We start from the raw sequence: 19,393 nt of genomic DNA, 5'->3' as shown, positions 1-19,393 counted from the left end.
TCTATCTATCTATCTATCTATCTATCTATCTATCTATCTATCTATCTGACAAATTGGAGATAATCTTGGGGGAAGATACTAAGATTAAGGAGAACTGAGGAAAGGTTTCTTGCAGAAAGTGGGGCGTTAGCTGAGAGTTGAAGGAGCAGGGAAGGCAGAGGGCAGAGATGAGGAAAGAAAGAATTATAGGTAGGAGGGACAGAGCCCCTCCCTTTTCAAGCCTAACACTCTCTGCCATTACTATCTCATGAAATAAAAAAAACAAAATGATGAAATAATATGAAATAAAATAGTTATTGGCTCTAAGAACAGAATAACTTGCAAAGTTGAAAAAGGTATTGTGTAAGAGTGTCATACTTTCTTATTTTAAAGAAGGAATGCAATGGTTTTTTTTTCTATGAAAAAGTTAAAAGCTTTCTTCCCCAGTATAGATGTGGTCAAAGAATGTGAACAATTTTCAAAATAACTACAAACTGTAAATGACCACTTAAAAACATGTTCCAAGTCACTAATAATAAGAGAATACAAATGAAAACATTCTTGAATTTTTATCATATATTCTGAAAATTGGCAAAATTGATTTCCCCCTCCCCTCCTCAAAAATAGGAAAAGTCAGGTTTGCAGGAAAACTAAAACATCCCTAGTAAAACTATGAATTGGTCTCAAGAAAGTCAAAGACAGAAACAAAGGTCCAATATATACCAAAAAATGGATAATTGCATTCTTTGTGGTAGTAAAGAACTAGAAACAAATTTAGTACCCACAAATTGGGGAATGGTTGGTATGGGATGCATATGACCCTGGGTATGTACCATATTACTAATCTAATCCTCAAATGTATCTCACTAGCTTGAATCAGGTATATGAGTAAACAGAGAGTTGTAGTTGTAAGCCATTCCCTCACTTTTTAAACTATATAACATACCCATTGGATGGCATCAGACCATAGTTCTCATGTTTAAATCGTGAGTTCATCATCTTAACATATAACCAGTCTGAGACAAAGTTAGGGAGGAGATTCCAGAGGAAGTTTTTGAAACGAGTTATATGCACCATATCCCAAGGGTAGCCATCATCCCAAACCCGACTCATTACCCAAGAACCACTTCTTGTGCTAATAAAGACCTAGAGAGAGAAAGAGAGAGAGAGAAAAAAAAAGAAAGGCAATGTAAATTTCAACAATTAACCTATGAAGAGTAGAAAGGGAACCTCACAGCTTTGCATGTAGAGGCAGGTTTTAAAACAAGGTCTTCCTGTCTCTCTATCTACTACACCATGTTTGCCGCTCATTCTCATTCTAGGTATGAAGAAACAATCACAGAGAGTTTGTGTGAACTACCCAAGGTTTTAACCTATAAAAGGTTAGAAAGTGGCAGAGCTGGGGAAGTTAATGACAATATTTTCTTTTTCACATTTAGACAGTGCTTTAATGTCTGCAAAGTGTTTTGTATACATAATCTCTTTCAAATCTCCACAACAACCACATGAGGTGTGGGATGAAGTAGTTATTATATCCATTTTACAGATGAAAAAACTGAGTCCAAATGGGTATGTGATTTAGATATAAAGGGTGACATAATAAAGAAATTAGAGAAACATGGAAGAGATTCCCTGTCAGATCTATGGATTAGGGAGGAATTCATGAGCAAACAAATGATCTAAAGGTTCACAGGAGGTAAAATGGGCAATTTTGATTACACAAAATCATTTTTTCATAAACAAAATCAATTTAGCTACAAATTAGATGATTTTCCAGCTTTTTTTTTGTTGTTGTTGAGTCATTTCAGTCATGTCTGACTCTCTGTGACCCCATTTGGGGTTTTCTTGGCAAAGACACTGGAATAGTTTGCCATTTCCTTTTCCAGCTCATTTGACAGATGAGGAAACTGAGGCAGCAGTGTTAAGCAACTTTCCTAGGGTCACACATCTAGTAAGTGTCTGAGGCTGGATTTAAACTCAGGTCCTCCTGATTTTGGGGTCAGCACTCCATCTTATTAATGTCCTTAAAATGAAGGGCCCAGAGAAACCTAACTTGAGATATCACATATCTCCCAAAGTTAAGCCCCTTATTTTCTACATAAGCTAATCTTGTTTTGAAGCTTCTCTTCTCCCACCCATTCCTCTATCTCACTGGAAATTCCCTGAGGATAGGAACCATGATTTGTATGTCTTTATATTTTTTACAGGGTCTAGTTGTAAGCACTGTTCAGTACATATATATTAACGACTCAGGGATCTTAAATCCCCACAAAGCAATGTGGTATAGTAGAGAGTGTGTTGGGCATGAAACCAGGAGAATACTGGGTTCAAGGCTTTCCTCTGACACTCCCCTGTAAAATGGGGATAATAATGCCCTTGATATTTGCTTCTCTCAGAAATTTTGTATGGATCAAATGAAGAAATGTATGCACAATGCTTTGAAAATCTGAAAGTGGTGTACAAATGATGAATACCTAGGACTTAGCATGGTTCCTATCATGTAGCAGTAGGTGCTTACTAAATATAAGTTAATAATACAGTTCTTATTACTAAGTGTTTCTTTCCCCTAAAAAAATGATAGTCAATTTGATCCATTTACACATGAACTCATTCAGGTATTCTCTGCATTTTAAAGGAGACACAAAGAAAAATAGGCTGTAGTCCACTATCAGGGAGTTTACAAACTAATTAGGGTGACATGTTATACAGAAATAATACAACATAGAATATTTAGAACAAGTGGTCATGAAATTTGTAAAATATTGAGATCTGGGGGAAATTGAGGTTGGGGCAGAGAAAGTGGGCAGCTAGGTGGTGTAGAATATTGGGCTTGGAGTCAAGAAGACCCATCTTTATGAGTTTAAATCCAGTCTCAGATACTTTTTAGCTATATGACCTTGGGCAAGTCATTTAACCCTATTTGCCTCAGTTCTTCAACTGTAAAATGAGCTGGAAAATAAAATGGCAAACCACTCCAGTATCTCTGCCAAGCAAATCCCAAATGGAGTCACAGAAAGTTGGACATGAATGAAAAACAACTTAATGATGAGAGAAGGGACGACTCCGTGGAAAAGGTATCCTTTGACCTAGACCTTCAATTTCAACAGCATGTGAGGCTTTCAGTTATGTGAATCCTCATGAAAACACCTATAGAATCTACTTACTTACTGGTGTGTATCACCTGACCTAACTTTACTATGGAAAACTGATTAGGTTGTAAAAGGTCAGAGAAGTGAATGGAACTCTTTCTGGGAGATAACTATGACCCGTCACTAATCTCTAGCAATGCATTGGTTAGATTAGAAAGAGTCTAAGTTCTTTTCTGAAAGCTTTTTGTTTTCATACCTGTGATGCCGTGTGACTGAGCTCAACAGCAATATCTGATCCAGAATTCCCTAGGCCAATTACAAGCACTCTCTTCCCCTTGAAGGCTTCTGGACCCTTATAGTCCCGGCTGTGGATATAACTGCCTTGAAACTTTGCTAGTCCTGTGAGAGGAATGGGAAACAAATTGAATTCCTAGACATTTCCAAACCAAGTTCCTGACTGTCTCCTCAACCTCCTGCTATTAGATGCAGGCCTCACTTCCTATTTCCAAATTTTGCATATATCCTTCCCTTCCTCCCTTCCCTGCCCATCTTTGATGTGTTATCTTTCTTGTAAGATTTCTGAGGGCAGGAATTGGCTTCCCTTGCTTGTATTTGTATCTCCAATGCTTAGCACAACACCTGGTTCATAGAAAGTGCTTAATAAATGATTTTTTTATTAATTCATTTACTGAAGGCATTATGGAGAAATCGAAGTATTTTTGGTTGTGCATTTGCCTTTAAATTCTAGTTGCCTTAATAATTAAACCACACACACACACACACACACACACACACACACCAAGATTACTTTTCAGCTTGTGGTTTTTGACAGAGAAGTCAAAGGGATGTTTATCAAATGGTCACTAGAAATTATGTATTATTCCATTCAGTGCTTTCATGATTTAAAATTCTAGATAGAATCTGAAAATGATATTTTTATGTTTTTTTTTTTTTTTGTCATGTGAGTCATTTAACAAGGCACAGCCCTGGATTTGAGTCAGAAGTCGTGGGTTTGAATCCCTACTTACTACCTGTATTATCTTAAACAGCCAGCCAATTAATCAATCAACAAACATTTCTTAATGCATATTACTACTGGGTTCCAAGCACTGTGTTAGGAGATACAAAGACAAAACTGAAACGTTCCCTGCCTTAAGGAGCTTACAGTTTATCAGAGGGAATAATAGGTACATATGTGAATGTTGCAGGGTAATCAGACAGACTGAGAATCCTCTGTGGATAGGGAAAATATTCTGAAGCTTAATTGAATCTTGGTACTTGTAGTTTAGAGGGACAGAATTCCCTCCCAGCCCTGAGAGAAATTGACTGTGATTTGCATTTGAGGAGGGGAGGTTTGCCCACCTGGAAGTTTTGTACTAGTCTGGACAGAGCTGAGGGGGCAGCAGGAAGAGCGGCAGCAGAGATGACCGTCAGGTCTCCCTATAGAAATCTTGCAATGTGTGTCTGGGCACTTAGAACTGAGGATGGTAGGTTGAGCTCAGAGCCAAACCTTGGCTTTATGGAATAAAGAACCCCAACTGAGCCTCTCTGGTGACTGTCCCTTTATGAACTAAGGCAACTATCCAAAAAGTTTTTACTCTTTAATTCTTCCCCCTCCTCATGTCTGTTGCTCATATGATTTTCTCACCCTTCCTTTAAGTTGTTTCTTTATCCAGAAATTTTGCTTCACATAAAACTATGGTCAATCACAATTGTCAAATCTCTGTCCTGGGATCACCATTTCTTCAGGAGCCCCAGCCATGCCTCTCACTTCACTCCTGGCCCAACCCACTCTCCAGAATACCTTCTCCTTCCCCTCTGCTTTCCAACTCTCCTCTGTGTTTTGTTATGTCTTGTTAGAATATAAGCTCCTTTTGAGAGTAAAGACCATCTTTTTTTTTGTGTATTTGTACCTCCAGCATTTAGCACAGTGCTTGGCACATTATCTATCTATTTATCTATCTATCTATCATCTATTCATCCATCCATCATCTATCATCTCTCTATACATCTATGTATCACTATACATCTTTCTATAAATATAATGATCTATCTATCTATCTTTCCATCATGAGTAATTTGGAAATGGAGAAGCTAGTAGCTAAATGGAAATACACAGAATTTAAATAGGTCAGATAATCTACTAAGGATTTTCAGCATGAGGAAAGAGGTGTGGCTTAGGAGAATTCAGCCCCACCTTTTTCCTATAGGAAGGGCAGTGTTGAAAAGGAACAACTATACAGACAACGTTGCTCCACAGCAACACATGCTGGTTGTATAAGTATATACAGGATACATACAAAATAATTACATGATAATTTTTGGAGGAAGGACAGGAGCAGTTTGGGAGGAGGTAGGAATCAAGAAAGGCTTCATGTAAAAGATAGTTCTTGAACTGAATTTTGAAAGAAACAAATTCCAAGAGCAAATCACTTAACTGCTCTGAGCCTCAGATTCTTCTTCAGTAAAATGAAAAGGTTGGATGAGATGAATTTTAAGTTTCATTCTAGCTCTAAAATCTGATTCCATTATAGTATTAATGTTAATAAAGAGGAACTAAAAATAATACCTAGTATTTATATAATGCTCTAAGGTTTACAAAGCACTTTATAAATATTATCTCATTTGATCCTCACAAAAACTCTGGGAGGTGGATGTTAATATTATCTCCATTTTACAGATGAGGAAACTGAGGCAGACAGAGGTGAAGTGAATTGTCATGGCCACACAGCTAGTACATTTCTGAGGCCAAGTTTAAACTCAGTTCATCTTGACTTCAGGTCCAGAATTCTGACCACTCTGCCACCTACCTGCCTCTACTATCACTGGTCATACCTGGGCATTACAGATAAAAACATGGGTGACGGTATTAGTCACAAGGATCAATTTGCTTCATTGCTTGGGATTAATTGTCACACGACTGATGTAATTGTAATGACCCAGAATGACTATAAAGACTGATGATAACAGACTGTTTTGATTAAGTCGGCCAGTCCAAGTTTCATTTTGCGGATCATATGGAGACCTGATCCATATCTAAGAGACTAGAAGCTCTCTATGACTTTCTGGGCTGACTTTCTTTGCTAAATTACATACTATAAAAATTTATAGTCAATCATTAAACATTTATTGAGCACCTACTTTGTGCCAGGCACTGTCTGGGGTGCTAGGGATCCAAAGACAAAAATGAAACGGTCTCTGCCTTCAGGTAGCTTATATTTTGTCAGGTGAGACAACATGCAAAAGTATGCATATATACAAAATAAAAAGTCATTTTTTTTCACTCAGTCACCTTCAGTATGGGTGGACACTAGCAGTTGGGAGGATAAAAATAGATAAGATGATCTATGAGGAGGTACAGGGCCCATGGTCATCCTCAAGACCCTGGTCAAACCAAGGTTGGACACAAGACATGTACCATTGCCATATTGCACTGTGTGCTCTGGATTCCCTTACCTCTCCTATACCCATTTTTATATAGGCTGACCCTACATAATATCTGTCCACTTGTCTTTTTCAGTAACATTAATGTATTGTAGCCAATTGTACCACAATGTAGTGAAAACCTGCTATAATATGGTTTATTTGGGGTTTGGCTCTCCCTTTAGCTAATGGACTATAAGAGAAACTGACTAGGTTGTTATTCTACATAACTTTGCCAACAGAGACAAGAAACGTCGGAGAGAAGGGGACTGAAAACTTAACACGCCGTCCTTGGGAATGCTCCAAAGTATATGTGGCCTCTTTTTCACCCTGTAATGTGAGAGAAGAATAGCTCTGGGAATGCCTGTTATACTTGCTTGTGGTCTTGAGCTAATGTGTGGTTCTCTGGTGATATTTCTGACTCATTGTAGACATTCCTTTGAAATTATTTTTCCTGTAGAACTTTGGCTGACCCATACACACATATTTTCTTATATGTGTTCCCAGTGACTCCAATACATACATTTACACTATGGCTGGATAAGGTTAGGGGCACAATCTAGAGTCAAGCTAACTGTTTATGATGGACATGAAACTTGACCTTAGCTTCATTGTTTTCTAACCCCTGAATAAACAGACCCAGAGGAATAAGGCAAGAACGCAGGGGGGAATAGACTTCTTTTTCTCCCACTTCTTCCCTCTTCCTCATCTCACATCACTAAGATGTTTTCCTATGTTATCTCTTCCTTTGCCCCTTTCTTACATGGCAAGGTGGCTCTTCTCGCCAAGTCAAACCCCTCTAAATATTGAAGTGATCCCATTCCATCCCTTCTTCTCCAGCAGATCACAACCTCTCTCATCCCTACTTTCACTAATATTCAATCTATTCTCATCTACCAGTTGCTTGCCTACTGTCTATAAACATGCCCATGTCTTCCCTATCCTCAAAAAACCCTCAATAGATTTATCCATCCCCACTAGTTATAATCCTATACCTTTCTTCACTTTTGTGGCTAAACTACTTGAGAAGGCTGTCAACTATAGTTGTTTCCACTTTTTTTCCTGTCACTCTTGTCTTAACTCTCTAAAGTCTGTCTTGTAACTTCATGCTTTAACTGAGACTTCCATTTCCAAAGTTACCAGTGCTCTCTATTGCCACATCTGATGACCTTTTCATAATCCTCACACATCTCTTGACCTCCCCAGCCTTTGACGCTGTCAATCAACTTCTTCTTGAAGGTTTTTCTTTTTCTTTTCAGGTTTTCATGACACTTTTCTCTCCTGGATTCTTGCCAGACTTTCTGATTCTCTCTTTCTTGATTTGATTTTTCAAATCCTCTACATAAACATAGAGCCATTAGTAATGGGGGATTTGGAGGATTTACCTTAGGGAATCAACAAAAGGGTAAGTAGGCTTCTTCCTTCTTGGCCCAGTGAACTTCCTCCCCTCAACCACAGTAAAATGCAGGCTGCAACACCCCCTCCCCAAAATTGTAGTGGTGCCTGTACCCCAGGGCCCTCCATTCCCTCCCATCTACACAGAGGGGAAAAATGATGTGTCTACAGTGACACCTATCTGAACTGTTTTCATTCCAGGTGAGGAAAATAATCTATTTCCATATCTGGGTAACTATGAAGGTTTTTGCTGTAATGATTACACATTAAAAGGCAGTATGGAACCCTGTAATAGGTAGAGAGCTGGCTTTGGAGTCAGGGAGGCCTGAGTTCCAATCCTACCTTGATGCACACTGGCTTTGTGACCCTGGGTAAGTCACTTAACCTTTTAGTGACCCAGGTAATTTTCTAAGAATGTAAGTTGCAGATACTTATTGATCTGTACTTCTAGAGGGAGTTCCTTTACCTACAGTTCTCAATATCAATGAAATCATAATTTGTTTAAAAAAAAGTTTTTTTTTAAAGTGTGCTCTCTTCTGTGATCTCCTGTATTCCATGCTTAGTCATGAACTATTCTTCCATCCACAGTTCTGATAAGATAATTTTTTCCATGTTTCCCTAATTTGTTTATGATGTATCCTTTTATATCTAGGTCATATATGTATTTGGATCTTATCTTTGTATAAGGTGTGGGGTGTTGGTCTAAATCTATTTTCTTCCTTACTGCTGTCCAATATTCCCAGAAGCTTTTATCAAATAGTGTGACCTTATTCCAGTACCTGTGTTTTCATGTTACTTGTAAACTATGGTACCTGGGGTCTTTGTGTTAGTTGGAGACTATGGTATTAGAAACATTTGCTTCTATATGTTATATACCTAATTTGTTTCAGTGATGGAATGCTTTATTTTTTTTTAACCAGTGCCCTATTTTTTTTTTATCATTAGTGCTTTGAAGTGTAGTTTGAGGTCTGGCACTACTAGACCCCTTTCATTTCCATTTCTTTTCATTGTTTCTATTTCGATTCTTGACTTTTTTCTCCTCCATGTCAATTTTATTATTTTCTCTAGTTCTGTCAAGTAATCTTTTGGTTGGTTGATTGGAATGGCATTGAATAAGTAAATTAATATAAGGAATTTTGTCATTTTTATTACATGGGTTCATCTTACCCATAAGTAATTAATATTTTTCTGATTACTTAGGCCTGTCTTTATTCCTCTAAACAGCTGTTGTAGTTGTATTTAATATAGTTCTTATGTGTATACTGTAAGGTAGATTCCCAAGTGGTATAATTCCATAGTCATTTTAAATGGGATATCTCTTTCTACCTCTTCCTACTGGATTTCACTGGTATTATATAGAAATGATAACTATTTTTGTGGATTTATTCTATGTCCTGTAAATTTTACTGAAGTTATTAATTGTTTCAATTAATTTTTAAATTGTCTCTTTTGGGTTCTTTAAGTATCTCATCATAACATCTGCAAAAAGCGATAATTTTGTTCCTTCTTTACCTATGCTTATTCCCTCAGTATCTTTTTCTTGTCTTATTGCTATAGCTAGCATTTCTAGAACTATGTCAAGTAGAAGTGGTGATAATGAGCACCCTTATTTCACTACTTAATTTATTGGAAAAAATTCTGACTTATCTCTATTATAAATAATGGTAGCTTTTATACATATATATAATATACACAAAATATGGATTGTTTGTATATGTATATGTGTGTATGTATGTATATGTGTGTGCATGTGTATATATGTATGTATATGTATCTATCTCTCTCTACATATATATATACATATATATCAATATATCATCTACAAGGCATAGTGAATAGAAAATCTGGTCTGAGTTCAATTCTGCCCTCAGACACTTATTAGCTGTGTGACTCTGGACAAGTTACTTAACCCTGTTTGCATCAGTTTCATCATCTGTACAATGATATCAAAAAAGAAATAGCAAGTCACTCTAGTATCTTTGCCAAGAAAATTCCAAATGGGGCCATGAAGAGTCAGATACACCTGAAATGACTGAGCATCAACTGAGCCCAACACAGTGATGTCATTTTGGTCCTGTTTGAGAATGAAGGCCAACAACCAAACAGATACACATGCATATACCCATACATACATACATACATAAGAGTACATATATACATACAAATACATGCATATACACACACACACACACACACACAATATAACTTTAAGCAAAGGTCCATTCATTCCTATGTTTTCTAGTATTTTTAATAGTAATATAAATGTTTGAATTGTAAATACAGAAAATATCAATAAAACTTAATTTTTTTAAAAAAAATATGCTAGCTTTGTCCAAGTTGTACATATTTGTTACCTGTGCAGAAATTGCTTGGTTTTATGAAGTTACATGGAAAACTATGTACCTTCCATGCTTACCCGGAAAGGAATCAACTGGCAGATTGGGATACACATGGTGTCCTGAACAAATCAGCACCGCATCAAATACAGATGATTCCTGATTTCCATCCTTTTCAGTAACAACATCCCACTGGCCAGTGACTGAGAAATTGGCATGTTTCTTTACGCTAGTGACCACTGTCTTAAAGGAACCCAGAGAAAAAAGAATATTATATAAATACATACACATGCATGAGTGGGTGCACATACATACAAGTATACAGAAATATGTAATTCGATGATCTTTGGAGTGTTTCTGCAGATAAATGACCTAAGTTTTGTTCTTTGTCCTGAGCACTGGGAGAGGGATTTCATGATTAAATAATCATTAAACAACCTATATGTTTAAAATAGAAATCACTGAGGATAAAATGCCTTAAAATCCTCTGAAAATAAATTATTCACTGAAATATAGTCTTAGTTCTTCCTGTCTGACCCTAACCTCCTACCCTTCCTCCCCCTTTCCTTTATTTTGATCATGATCTCTAATCTTTTTCCCTCTCAATGTTTTATCAGACCATCACACCTGCTCTGGCTTTACTTTTTTCCCTTCCTAATCTCCATCTTATAGTTAACTCATTGCCCTCCACACCATCCTCACTCTTAAATCTTTTAGCCTTTTATCCTATAGCTGCTCATCCCTTACCAAACTCTAATTTTGGATTACTCCCATTATCTACCTCCTTTATTCCTTCTCATATATGCTAGATGAACCTGGAGGAAATCATATACTGCCATGCTCTCTGGGTATGCCGTAAATTTGTTACCCTATTCCAACAGGGTCTTCAGGACACCAGGGTGACCCTTTTATTCCTCTCTATTGGCTGTCTATCTCATTCTGCACCAAAGCTATTCCAAAACTTTGCTTCTCTCCTCAAGCCTCCCACACCTTCTTTTCCCCATTCTCTCAGTTGAGCATCTCCCCTCTTACTCTACTGAGAATATTGAAACCATTTTTCCTGAGCTCTCTCTTCTCAAATTCTCTTCATTTCAAAACCTTTTGGTATCATCCTCTCTCTATCTCTCTTGCTTTTTTCTGGGCTCCGATAATGAGGTGGTTTTTGTCCTTGTCAAGATCTACCTTTTGATTTTGATCTTGGTCTTATGTCTTTTGTCTTTTCCAGCAGATTGTCCCATAAATCATCTCTTCTCTCTGCAATCTTCAACTTCTCCCAATCTACTGGTCCCTCTCCCTTTCAAATATTTCCAAGTCTCTTCCTTAAAACAAACAAACAAAAACCTTTTAAATCCTTTTACAACTTGGACTCATCCTGGCTTTCCAACCTAATTATACATTACTCCCCTTCCAGGACCTACAATCCATCCAAACTGACCTTCTTGACATACTGTACACAAGGCACCATCCCTCTCCTCCTGTGCCTTTGTACCAGCCATCCCTCATCCTTATAGTGCACACTCTCCTTTACCTTAGAGAATATATATCTTTGCTCAAGCTCAAACATCACTTTCTACATATTATTGTAAGAGCCAACTAATCAATAAATGTCTGTTAAGTGTCTATGATGTATCAGGCATTGTGCTAGGCCCTGGGAAAAAAGTCAAACAGTCCTTGTCCTCAAGTAGCTTCCATTCTAATAGGAGAGATAACATATAACTAAATATAGATTAAAAAAAAAGATACAGAATACCCTTGCTATGAGCAGTGGAGGTAGGATTGACAAGACTTAACTACTGAGTAGATGGGATGAAAGAGGGAGAAGGCAGAGTAGATGATGATTCTGAGGTTGTGAACATAGGTGACTAGAAAGGTGGTGGTGTCATCAACTGAAATAAGGACCCTTGGAAGAGTTGTGGGTTTGAATGGGAGAGGGAATAAGGTGGGGGAGAGTCAAGAGAATGAGTTCTGTTTTGGACATGTTGTTTTTTTTTTTTTGATTTGGTGAAAACTGTTTCTTTTTTAAAAATTTTTTTATTAATTTATTTTGAAATATCAACAATCACTTCCATAAGCTTTTGAGTTTTAAATTTTTCTCCTCCTCCCTCCCCTGGACATGTTGATTTTGAGATGCATCACCAGTTGGTGATATGTCATTGGAATTTAAGGATAGAGGCTGGGCCTTGATATATGATTATGTGTTAGCATAGAGGTGATAGTTGAAATTACCAGAGCTGATGTGATTACTGAAAGAATGTGTAGGGAGAAGAGGGTCCAGGACATAGCCCTAGGGGATACCCATGCTTGAGGAATGGGGTCAAGAATGATAATTCTGAGGAAAACATTGGTAATAAATGGCTAGACAAGTAGGAGAAGAATGAGGATAGAGAAGTTTAATAAAAATCCAGAGAGGAGAAAATAGCGCATAAAAATCCAGAAGAGGAGTAGTCAACAGTGTCAAATGCTTTACAGAGATCAAGAGGAATTAGTACTGAGAAAAGAACACTGGATTTGGCAATTAATAGATTATTGGTGACCCTAGAGAGGGTAGTTTCATCTTAATAAGGGAGTTGCAATCTAGATTGTAAGAGACAGAGAAAGGAATGCTCAGGGAGAGTATGGAGGTGAGTAAAAATAGCTTTTTCTATGAATTTGGCTATGAAAGGAAGGAGAAATATAAAATGATAGCTTGAGCAGTTGGTAGGGTTTAGTGAAGGCTTGTTTAAGGTCAGTGAAGATCAAGGTATGTGTGTAAGTAATAGGGAAGGAGTCATTGTGTAAGGAAAAATGAAAAAATTAAGAAAAGATAGGATGAGACAGGGGTGAGCTTTCAGAGGATACAGGAGAGGCAGAATCACAGGTAGAAGTAGAGAGGTTGGTGTCTGCTAGAAAAAGCATCATCTCTTCCTCTGAGACTGGATTGAAAGAGAAGAGAGTGGTCAGTTGAGTCATCTAAATAGATATTGTCCCAGATAACTTTAATATCATCTCACAAGTGGATCAGCATGGCTCAAGGTGTACCACAAATTCAGAAACCAGTCAATAATAGGAGTCAAGCCCTCACTGTCCCCCATGCCTAGAATGTTCTCCCTCCTCACGTCTCTCTCTGCCTTCTTCAGTGGGACTTTTCCAATTCCTTCAACTACTAATAAGATTAGCAGCTCTAAGATGACCTTTCTTCTACTCTGTGTATGTTTTGTATGTACATAATTAATTACATGCTTTGTTCTCTACTAGAATGTGAACTCCTGGAAGACAAAGACTATGTTTATCTTTCTCTGTGTCCCTAAGGCTTATCTCAATGCCTGGCACATAGTAAGTGCTTCATAAATGGTTTTTGATTGACCAATAGACTGCCTACAAACTGTGGCATTCATAGCTCTTCTGCTTGGGGTGAGACTGTGTTGTTGGTTGTGGACAAAGAACTTTTATCTTCTACTCAGTGACTGGCTTCATGGGGCAAAGTTTCCTTATAATCTGAATTTAATTAAAATCAGTAAAGTCGATTTAATCTGTGATAGATACTGGCATGCTAGACTTTAGTGCTACATTGGTTAATAAACCAAGTAGAAAGATTACTCTTCACAGAAAAAGTATAAGCAGAAATCCAATATATGACTCAGAAAGTTTTCCCCCACACTGTTTTTTATATAAAATTGGTAAAGAGTTCCAAGAACACATAAAAAGTTATTTTCATTTCTTGAAGTAATTCATGCATTTTATTCCTCTGGCTCTGTGTGAGGGTGAAATTCACAAATTCAGTGCAAGATAAAGGAAGCAAGTAGATTCATCAGTCTAAATTTTTCTGCATTTAGCGACACAATCCCCATTGGGTGCCATATTCCTTTGAACCAACACCTATTAGAAGGGAGCCCAGAGCTAGCCTTTCTCTACAGCAATCTAAACCACTACTCAAGAGTTCTTGGGTTGTTCTTGGAATATCAGAGCCACACAGGTGTGATGCTAACTTGTGTCTGTGTGTCTTTTGATGGCATTTTTCTATTGTTTGTCGGTATACTTTGATTCCAGGGTGGAGGGGAATGTTGTACTAAAGAATTATCACATGAATACTTCTATAGGTGATAGTCCAAATTCACATTTGGTCTGCAAAGGGTATGAACATTTAGCCTCTATTTCTATAATGGAGCATTGTTTGTGCGAATGTGCTCTTCTCATCGTATACATTTCAATATTAAGAAAAAAGCAGATAACAGAAGCCTTACCTCAAATTGTATATATTTTAAAAGATTCTTCTTTTGAGCAAACATCTTTATGTACTTCTGGAGCTCGGTGTTATGCATGTAGTTAGGATAGTCATCAGGATAAGGGAAGTCTGGGAAACACATCATCTCTTTGCAAGAGTTGGTGAATACAGATTGGTAAATACTGGCCCTTCCTTCTTCTGCATGATCCTAGGAAGAAAAATAAAGTTTAAAGAATAAATCAGAAAAAAAACTTTATGGAGTCATTGAACATTAAAGCTGGAAAGAATTTTCTGTATTATCTAATCTAATCCCTTTGTTTATCAGGGGAGGGAATTGAGGTGCAAAGGAAGTAAATAAATTGCTTAAGGTTACATAGGTGGGGATCTGGAGTTCAAATCCAGTTCTTCTCACTTCAATTCCAATGATTGTTCATTAGTTATATCTAATGTGGAACTCTGAAGAAAAGCCAGCTCATATCCATCACCTACCTTTCTATTAGCTCTCTGTTTTGTTGTTGTTATTCAGTGGTTTTCAGTCATGTCCTACTCTTTGTGACCCAATTTGGAGTTTTCTTGGCAAAGATACCGGAGTGGTTTGCCATTTCCTTCTCCAGTTCTTTTTGCAGATGAGGAAACTGAGGCAAAGAGGGTTAAGTGCTTTGCCCAGGGTCACATAGCTCGATAGTGTCTGAGGCCAGATTTGAACTCAGGAAGATGAGTCTTCCTGACTCCAGACTTGGCTCACTGTCCCTTGTGCCATCTAGCTGTCCCTCTCTGTAATACTCACTTTTAGGTCTTCATAGACAATAATGGTCTGTGTCTTCCTTCCACATAGCAACATAAGTGAAATGTTAATTTCTAAAAGATGGTCTTTGCTTTCATGAGAAACTTGAGGCTGGCAATAAAGCATAATTTCTAGAAAATAATCTGAACTTTTATCCTCCTCCTATTCAACTCTGAATGTTAGACTAGGTGGCACAGTGGATAAAGTGCTGGGTCTGGATTCAGGAAGACTCCTGAGTTCAAATTTAGCCTCAGATCCTTACTAGCTGTGTGACTCTGGGCAAGTCACTTAGTCCTGTTTGCCTCAGTTTCCTCATCTGTCAAATGAGCTGGAGAAGAAAATGGCAAACCACTCCAGTATCTTTAGCAAGAAAACCCCAAACGGGGTCACGAAGAGCCAGACACAACTGAAATGACTAAACAACATTTAACTCTGAACCTAGTTTCTTGTTCTCCTGCATTATCTGTCCCAGTTATACCTGCTTTGTATTGGTTATATTAACATACAACCAATTGTGGAATGCTGAAGAGCAGGAGTGTAAGATAACATCAAGGAGATCTATGATAGGAAGAAAGATGGGCTGGTGAAAAGGTAAGAGTGCCATACAATAAGTGGACAGTCAGAGTGCTCAACTGGCACCCTTTTCATATTGGTAAAAAGTGAGGAAGGACTCCCCATGGGGAAAATGTTTGTATGTGGGTGCAGGGTAACAGACCTGAAAATAAACATTTTCTCACATTTGGAAGGAAAAGACTAAAAATCAACCTGTGGAATGTCTCAGTAATTCATCTATTAACAAATTAACATAGTTGGTGAATTTGCCTCACCAAAAGCCTAGAAGACCGTTATGTCATGGAGGAAACTGCAGTGAATTCAGAGTGGATCCACGTATATTTTCCCCACTTATCTGCAAATGCTTGGAGACAAAGGCACAGAGGATCTAGAGAACCGAATCTGTTGATTATCTCCAGCTAATCTTGGATGAATTTTGTTTGTTCATAGTTTTTCCCATGCTATCTCCCCCATTAGACTCTGAGCTTCTTGAGTGGGGATTGTCTTTTATCTTTCTTTGAATCAACAGTGCTCAGCACAATGCCTCGCATACATTAGGTGCTTAATACATACTTGATTATTGAATTTATAAGTAATATAAGGTGTCTTTGGTGTTAATGTCTTGCCAGGAATCGAATCTCTTCAGAAGAACCTCTTCAGTTCTTGCCATGGCCATTTTGACGCTATTTTCCAAAGCCCCTTTTTGCCCATGACTCTTGGGTTTAGTTTTTCCCTCAAACCTAAAGTAGGCAGGTTTGAGTTTGGAAGCAATGAATGATAAAGGGACCATCTCTCTCCTGACTTGGAGGCCTAAATTCATCTTGCCAACATTTATCAGCCTCAAAGGATTCCCCACTAGTAAGCTTACTTTGTTGGCATTAGTCAAAATATGCTGTAATCTCTCCCAAAGCCACTGAAAATAGAAGTTTTCCCACATGGACACCCCTGATTTTTATCTGCCTGTTGAAGCAAATTGATCTTTCTCCTGGGCAAAAATACAAACTTCCAGAGCAGAAAATCAATTTTGTCTTCCCCAAAGTTGATACCTAAAACTTCTGGCTCTCAGCTTAATCTATTATGGGTCAGCCCTTCAACCTTGCAATAAGCCTTGTGTTAGGGACCTAAATCCATCTTGCCAGCAAAGTGCAAAACCTCACGAGTTTGAAAAACCTCATTTAGAGGCTTAGTGACAGACTAATGTATGTATCTAATCTGAGGATGAGCCCAGTTTAGTTTGGAGGTGCTCATTACCAAAAGGTTGGCCAAGAGGCAATGATTTTTTTTTCCAACAGCAAATCACAAAGACTAAAGAGTTGGAGAGGGTTTCAGTTGGTATCTATGGGTGCAATTAAGGAGGCAATTTGATACAGAAGAAAAAGTACTGGCTCTGCAGTCAGAAGACCTGGTTTTAAATCCTGCCTCTAATGATTACTCTCTGTATAAGATAGACAATTCATTTATCTTTTCTGAACCTCCAAAACGAGGCAGTTGAGCTTGATGGCTTTTGAAATCTCTTCTGGCTTTAGATTCATGATCCTCTGTTCATTTGAAGAAATGGATTTAGGTGATTTCCAAAAAAACCTCTAGCTCATTAGTAGCTATAATAATATCTAGCATTTATATAGTGCTTTAAGGTTTACAAAACACATTCCATATGTCATTTCATTTAATCCTCACAACAACCCTATTAAAGTAAGTGCTATTATAACCCCCATCTTATAGGTGAGAAAACGGAAAATGAGAGAAGCAAGTCATTTGTTTAGGGTCACACAGCTAGTAAGTGTTTGAGGCAAGATATGATCTCAGGTCTTCCTAACTCCACATCCAGCACTCTAAAAATAATGCTACCATCAGCTACTCCTCATAGTCTGAGTTCTCATCATAACGCTGAGTATGTCTTAGGTGCTATTTTCAGATGGAAAATGGGATGCCCCTGACTTGGATTAGTATATTTCAATCCCAGTGAGAAAGAACAGGTTTCCCTTTGCTTTTTTGAAGCTTTTGCCATTTCTCAAACACAACGTTTACATTTAGTTCGTTTTGCCATAGAAACCCTTCTTCAAGTCCCCAGTGTGGCATCATGAAATTCAACTCACTGTGTATTTCCACAGGCCCCCGACATCGTCACTCTTCTCAAAGCAGGTGGGCTCAAGCCCTTCTTCCAAACAGGCCCTGATGGAGGCCAGGCCGCTGACCCCAGCTCCAATGATTACCACTCTCCTCCTCATGGTCTCCTGTGTGAAATAGAGGTCCAAGCAAAGTTTGTTCAGCAGCATTATCACTTAAGACTTAGTAGGAAAGGACAAGATTGGTTTATACTCTAAGACATGGCTCATCTGCATCCCCCTACATACTAGCATATACATATAGTCACATACTAACAGGCCCAATTCTATTCCTTCTTACCCCTCCTGGGTCAATGAAAGAGACAGAGATAGTGGGCTGGAGGTAGAGTGAACTGAACACTGAACTCAGAATTGAAAGTTGAGGAGCTGGAGAGGAGTTCAGAAATCATTTTCTTAAGCTTTCTCATTTTATAGATGATGAAATTTGCCTAAGGGCACAGGCACAGTAAATAGCAGAGTCAGAATTTTTGACCCTATTATTCTCTTATTCTGAATATAGGGTTGGTTTTGTTTGTTTGTTTGTTTTCGCATAACTTCATCACAGGTCTAATTTTGGTCCTACCTAGAAACTTCATCTAGGACCTAACTCCCCGTATCCTTTGAGTAAAACACTTTTCTCTGAGTCTAGGTGTTCTACTCTGAGAAATGAAGAAATTTGACCAGTTGTTTCATCTATAAAGTGAAGATAATGCCTTGTCTCTCTAAAGGCAGAAGTATGGACCAGATAATTGCTGGAAGTCCTTAAGATCTATGATTTTCTGATTTCTTATGATATTACATGATTGGAGAAGACCTCTGAGGCTTGAATATGCCAAGATTCTAAACACTGACCAGAATTGTAGATGCTGGAAATTTGTCAGTTGATTTCTTGAATGCTGCTATTCTGCCTAAGATGGGAGTGTCCCCGGCTTTTCCAAGAGACACATTCTCTTTTCTCTTTGGACTTCTGTGTTCTTACCTTTGAATCAGTCAGTCTTCCTTCTCACAGATCACGGGCCGGTCTAGAAAGATGGGAGGGAAAAAATGTGATTTTAATGAGTTTCGATGTAAAAAATGCCGGGGAGGAATTACTCTTAAGAGAACTGTCCTTTCACCTTCTGTTTTATATAAAGCAAGTCCTATCAAAACCTGTGGTTGAGGAATAAGACTCTGGGCATAATAGTGGGCTTAAAAAGTACCCATTGATCATATTTGGAGAGAATAAATGTAGTCACTTCCCAGCAACACCAGAACTGTAAATTGAGATATGTGGGAGATTAAGGGAACATCATTCTTTTGTTAATTAATGCTTTGGAACAATGAAGTATAGAAACACAGGTGCTGCACCTGGATTCTAAGGACAGATCTCATTGTACTGTGGAATGAAAGAAGTTTTGTTTTCTTTGTGTCAGGGATGCCTTGAGTAGGTAAAAGTAACCTGTGTCAGTGATAGGTTAGTAAAAGCAATAACCCAGAAGGTATGACCAGGGCCAATCCTGGGCAAAATTACAAAGTAAGACAAGTTTACT

General features: G+C 38.0%; 1 protein-coding gene across 2 annotated transcripts in view; it reads right to left on the bottom strand.

Annotated features, from left to right (window-relative positions):
* LOC114047655 (putative dimethylaniline monooxygenase [N-oxide-forming] 6) overlaps positions 1-17,990 on the bottom strand; it is a 26,154-nt gene extending 8,164 nt beyond the window's left edge. Inside the window, exons 1-5 of one of the 2 annotated variants that reach the window (XM_027868554.1) lie at positions 17,856-17,990; positions 14,443-14,631; positions 10,303-10,465; positions 3,325-3,467; positions 926-1,125 (exon numbers count right to left, since the gene is read on the bottom strand). In XM_027868554.1, coding sequence (XP_027724355.1) covers positions 926-1,125; positions 3,325-3,467; positions 10,303-10,465; positions 14,443-14,631; positions 17,856-17,987 — 827 coding nt within the window. In that variant the 5' untranslated portion in view covers positions 17,988-17,990. The remainder of the gene's footprint in view (positions 1-925; positions 1,126-3,324; positions 3,468-10,302; positions 10,466-14,442; positions 14,632-17,855) is intronic. The other variant, XM_027868553.1, reaches the window with a different exon arrangement.
* Positions 17,991-19,393: the final 1,403 nt, after the last annotated feature.

This window comes from Vombatus ursinus, unplaced genomic scaffold (genome assembly GCF_900497805.2).
Source record: "Vombatus ursinus unplaced genomic scaffold, bare-nosed wombat genome assembly UNPS02014789.1, whole genome shotgun sequence".
NCBI lineage: Eukaryota > Metazoa > Chordata > Mammalia > Diprotodontia > Vombatidae > Vombatus > Vombatus ursinus.
The sequence above is the reverse complement of the archived record's forward strand: the minus strand, read 5'-3'. Positions and strand labels throughout refer to the sequence as shown.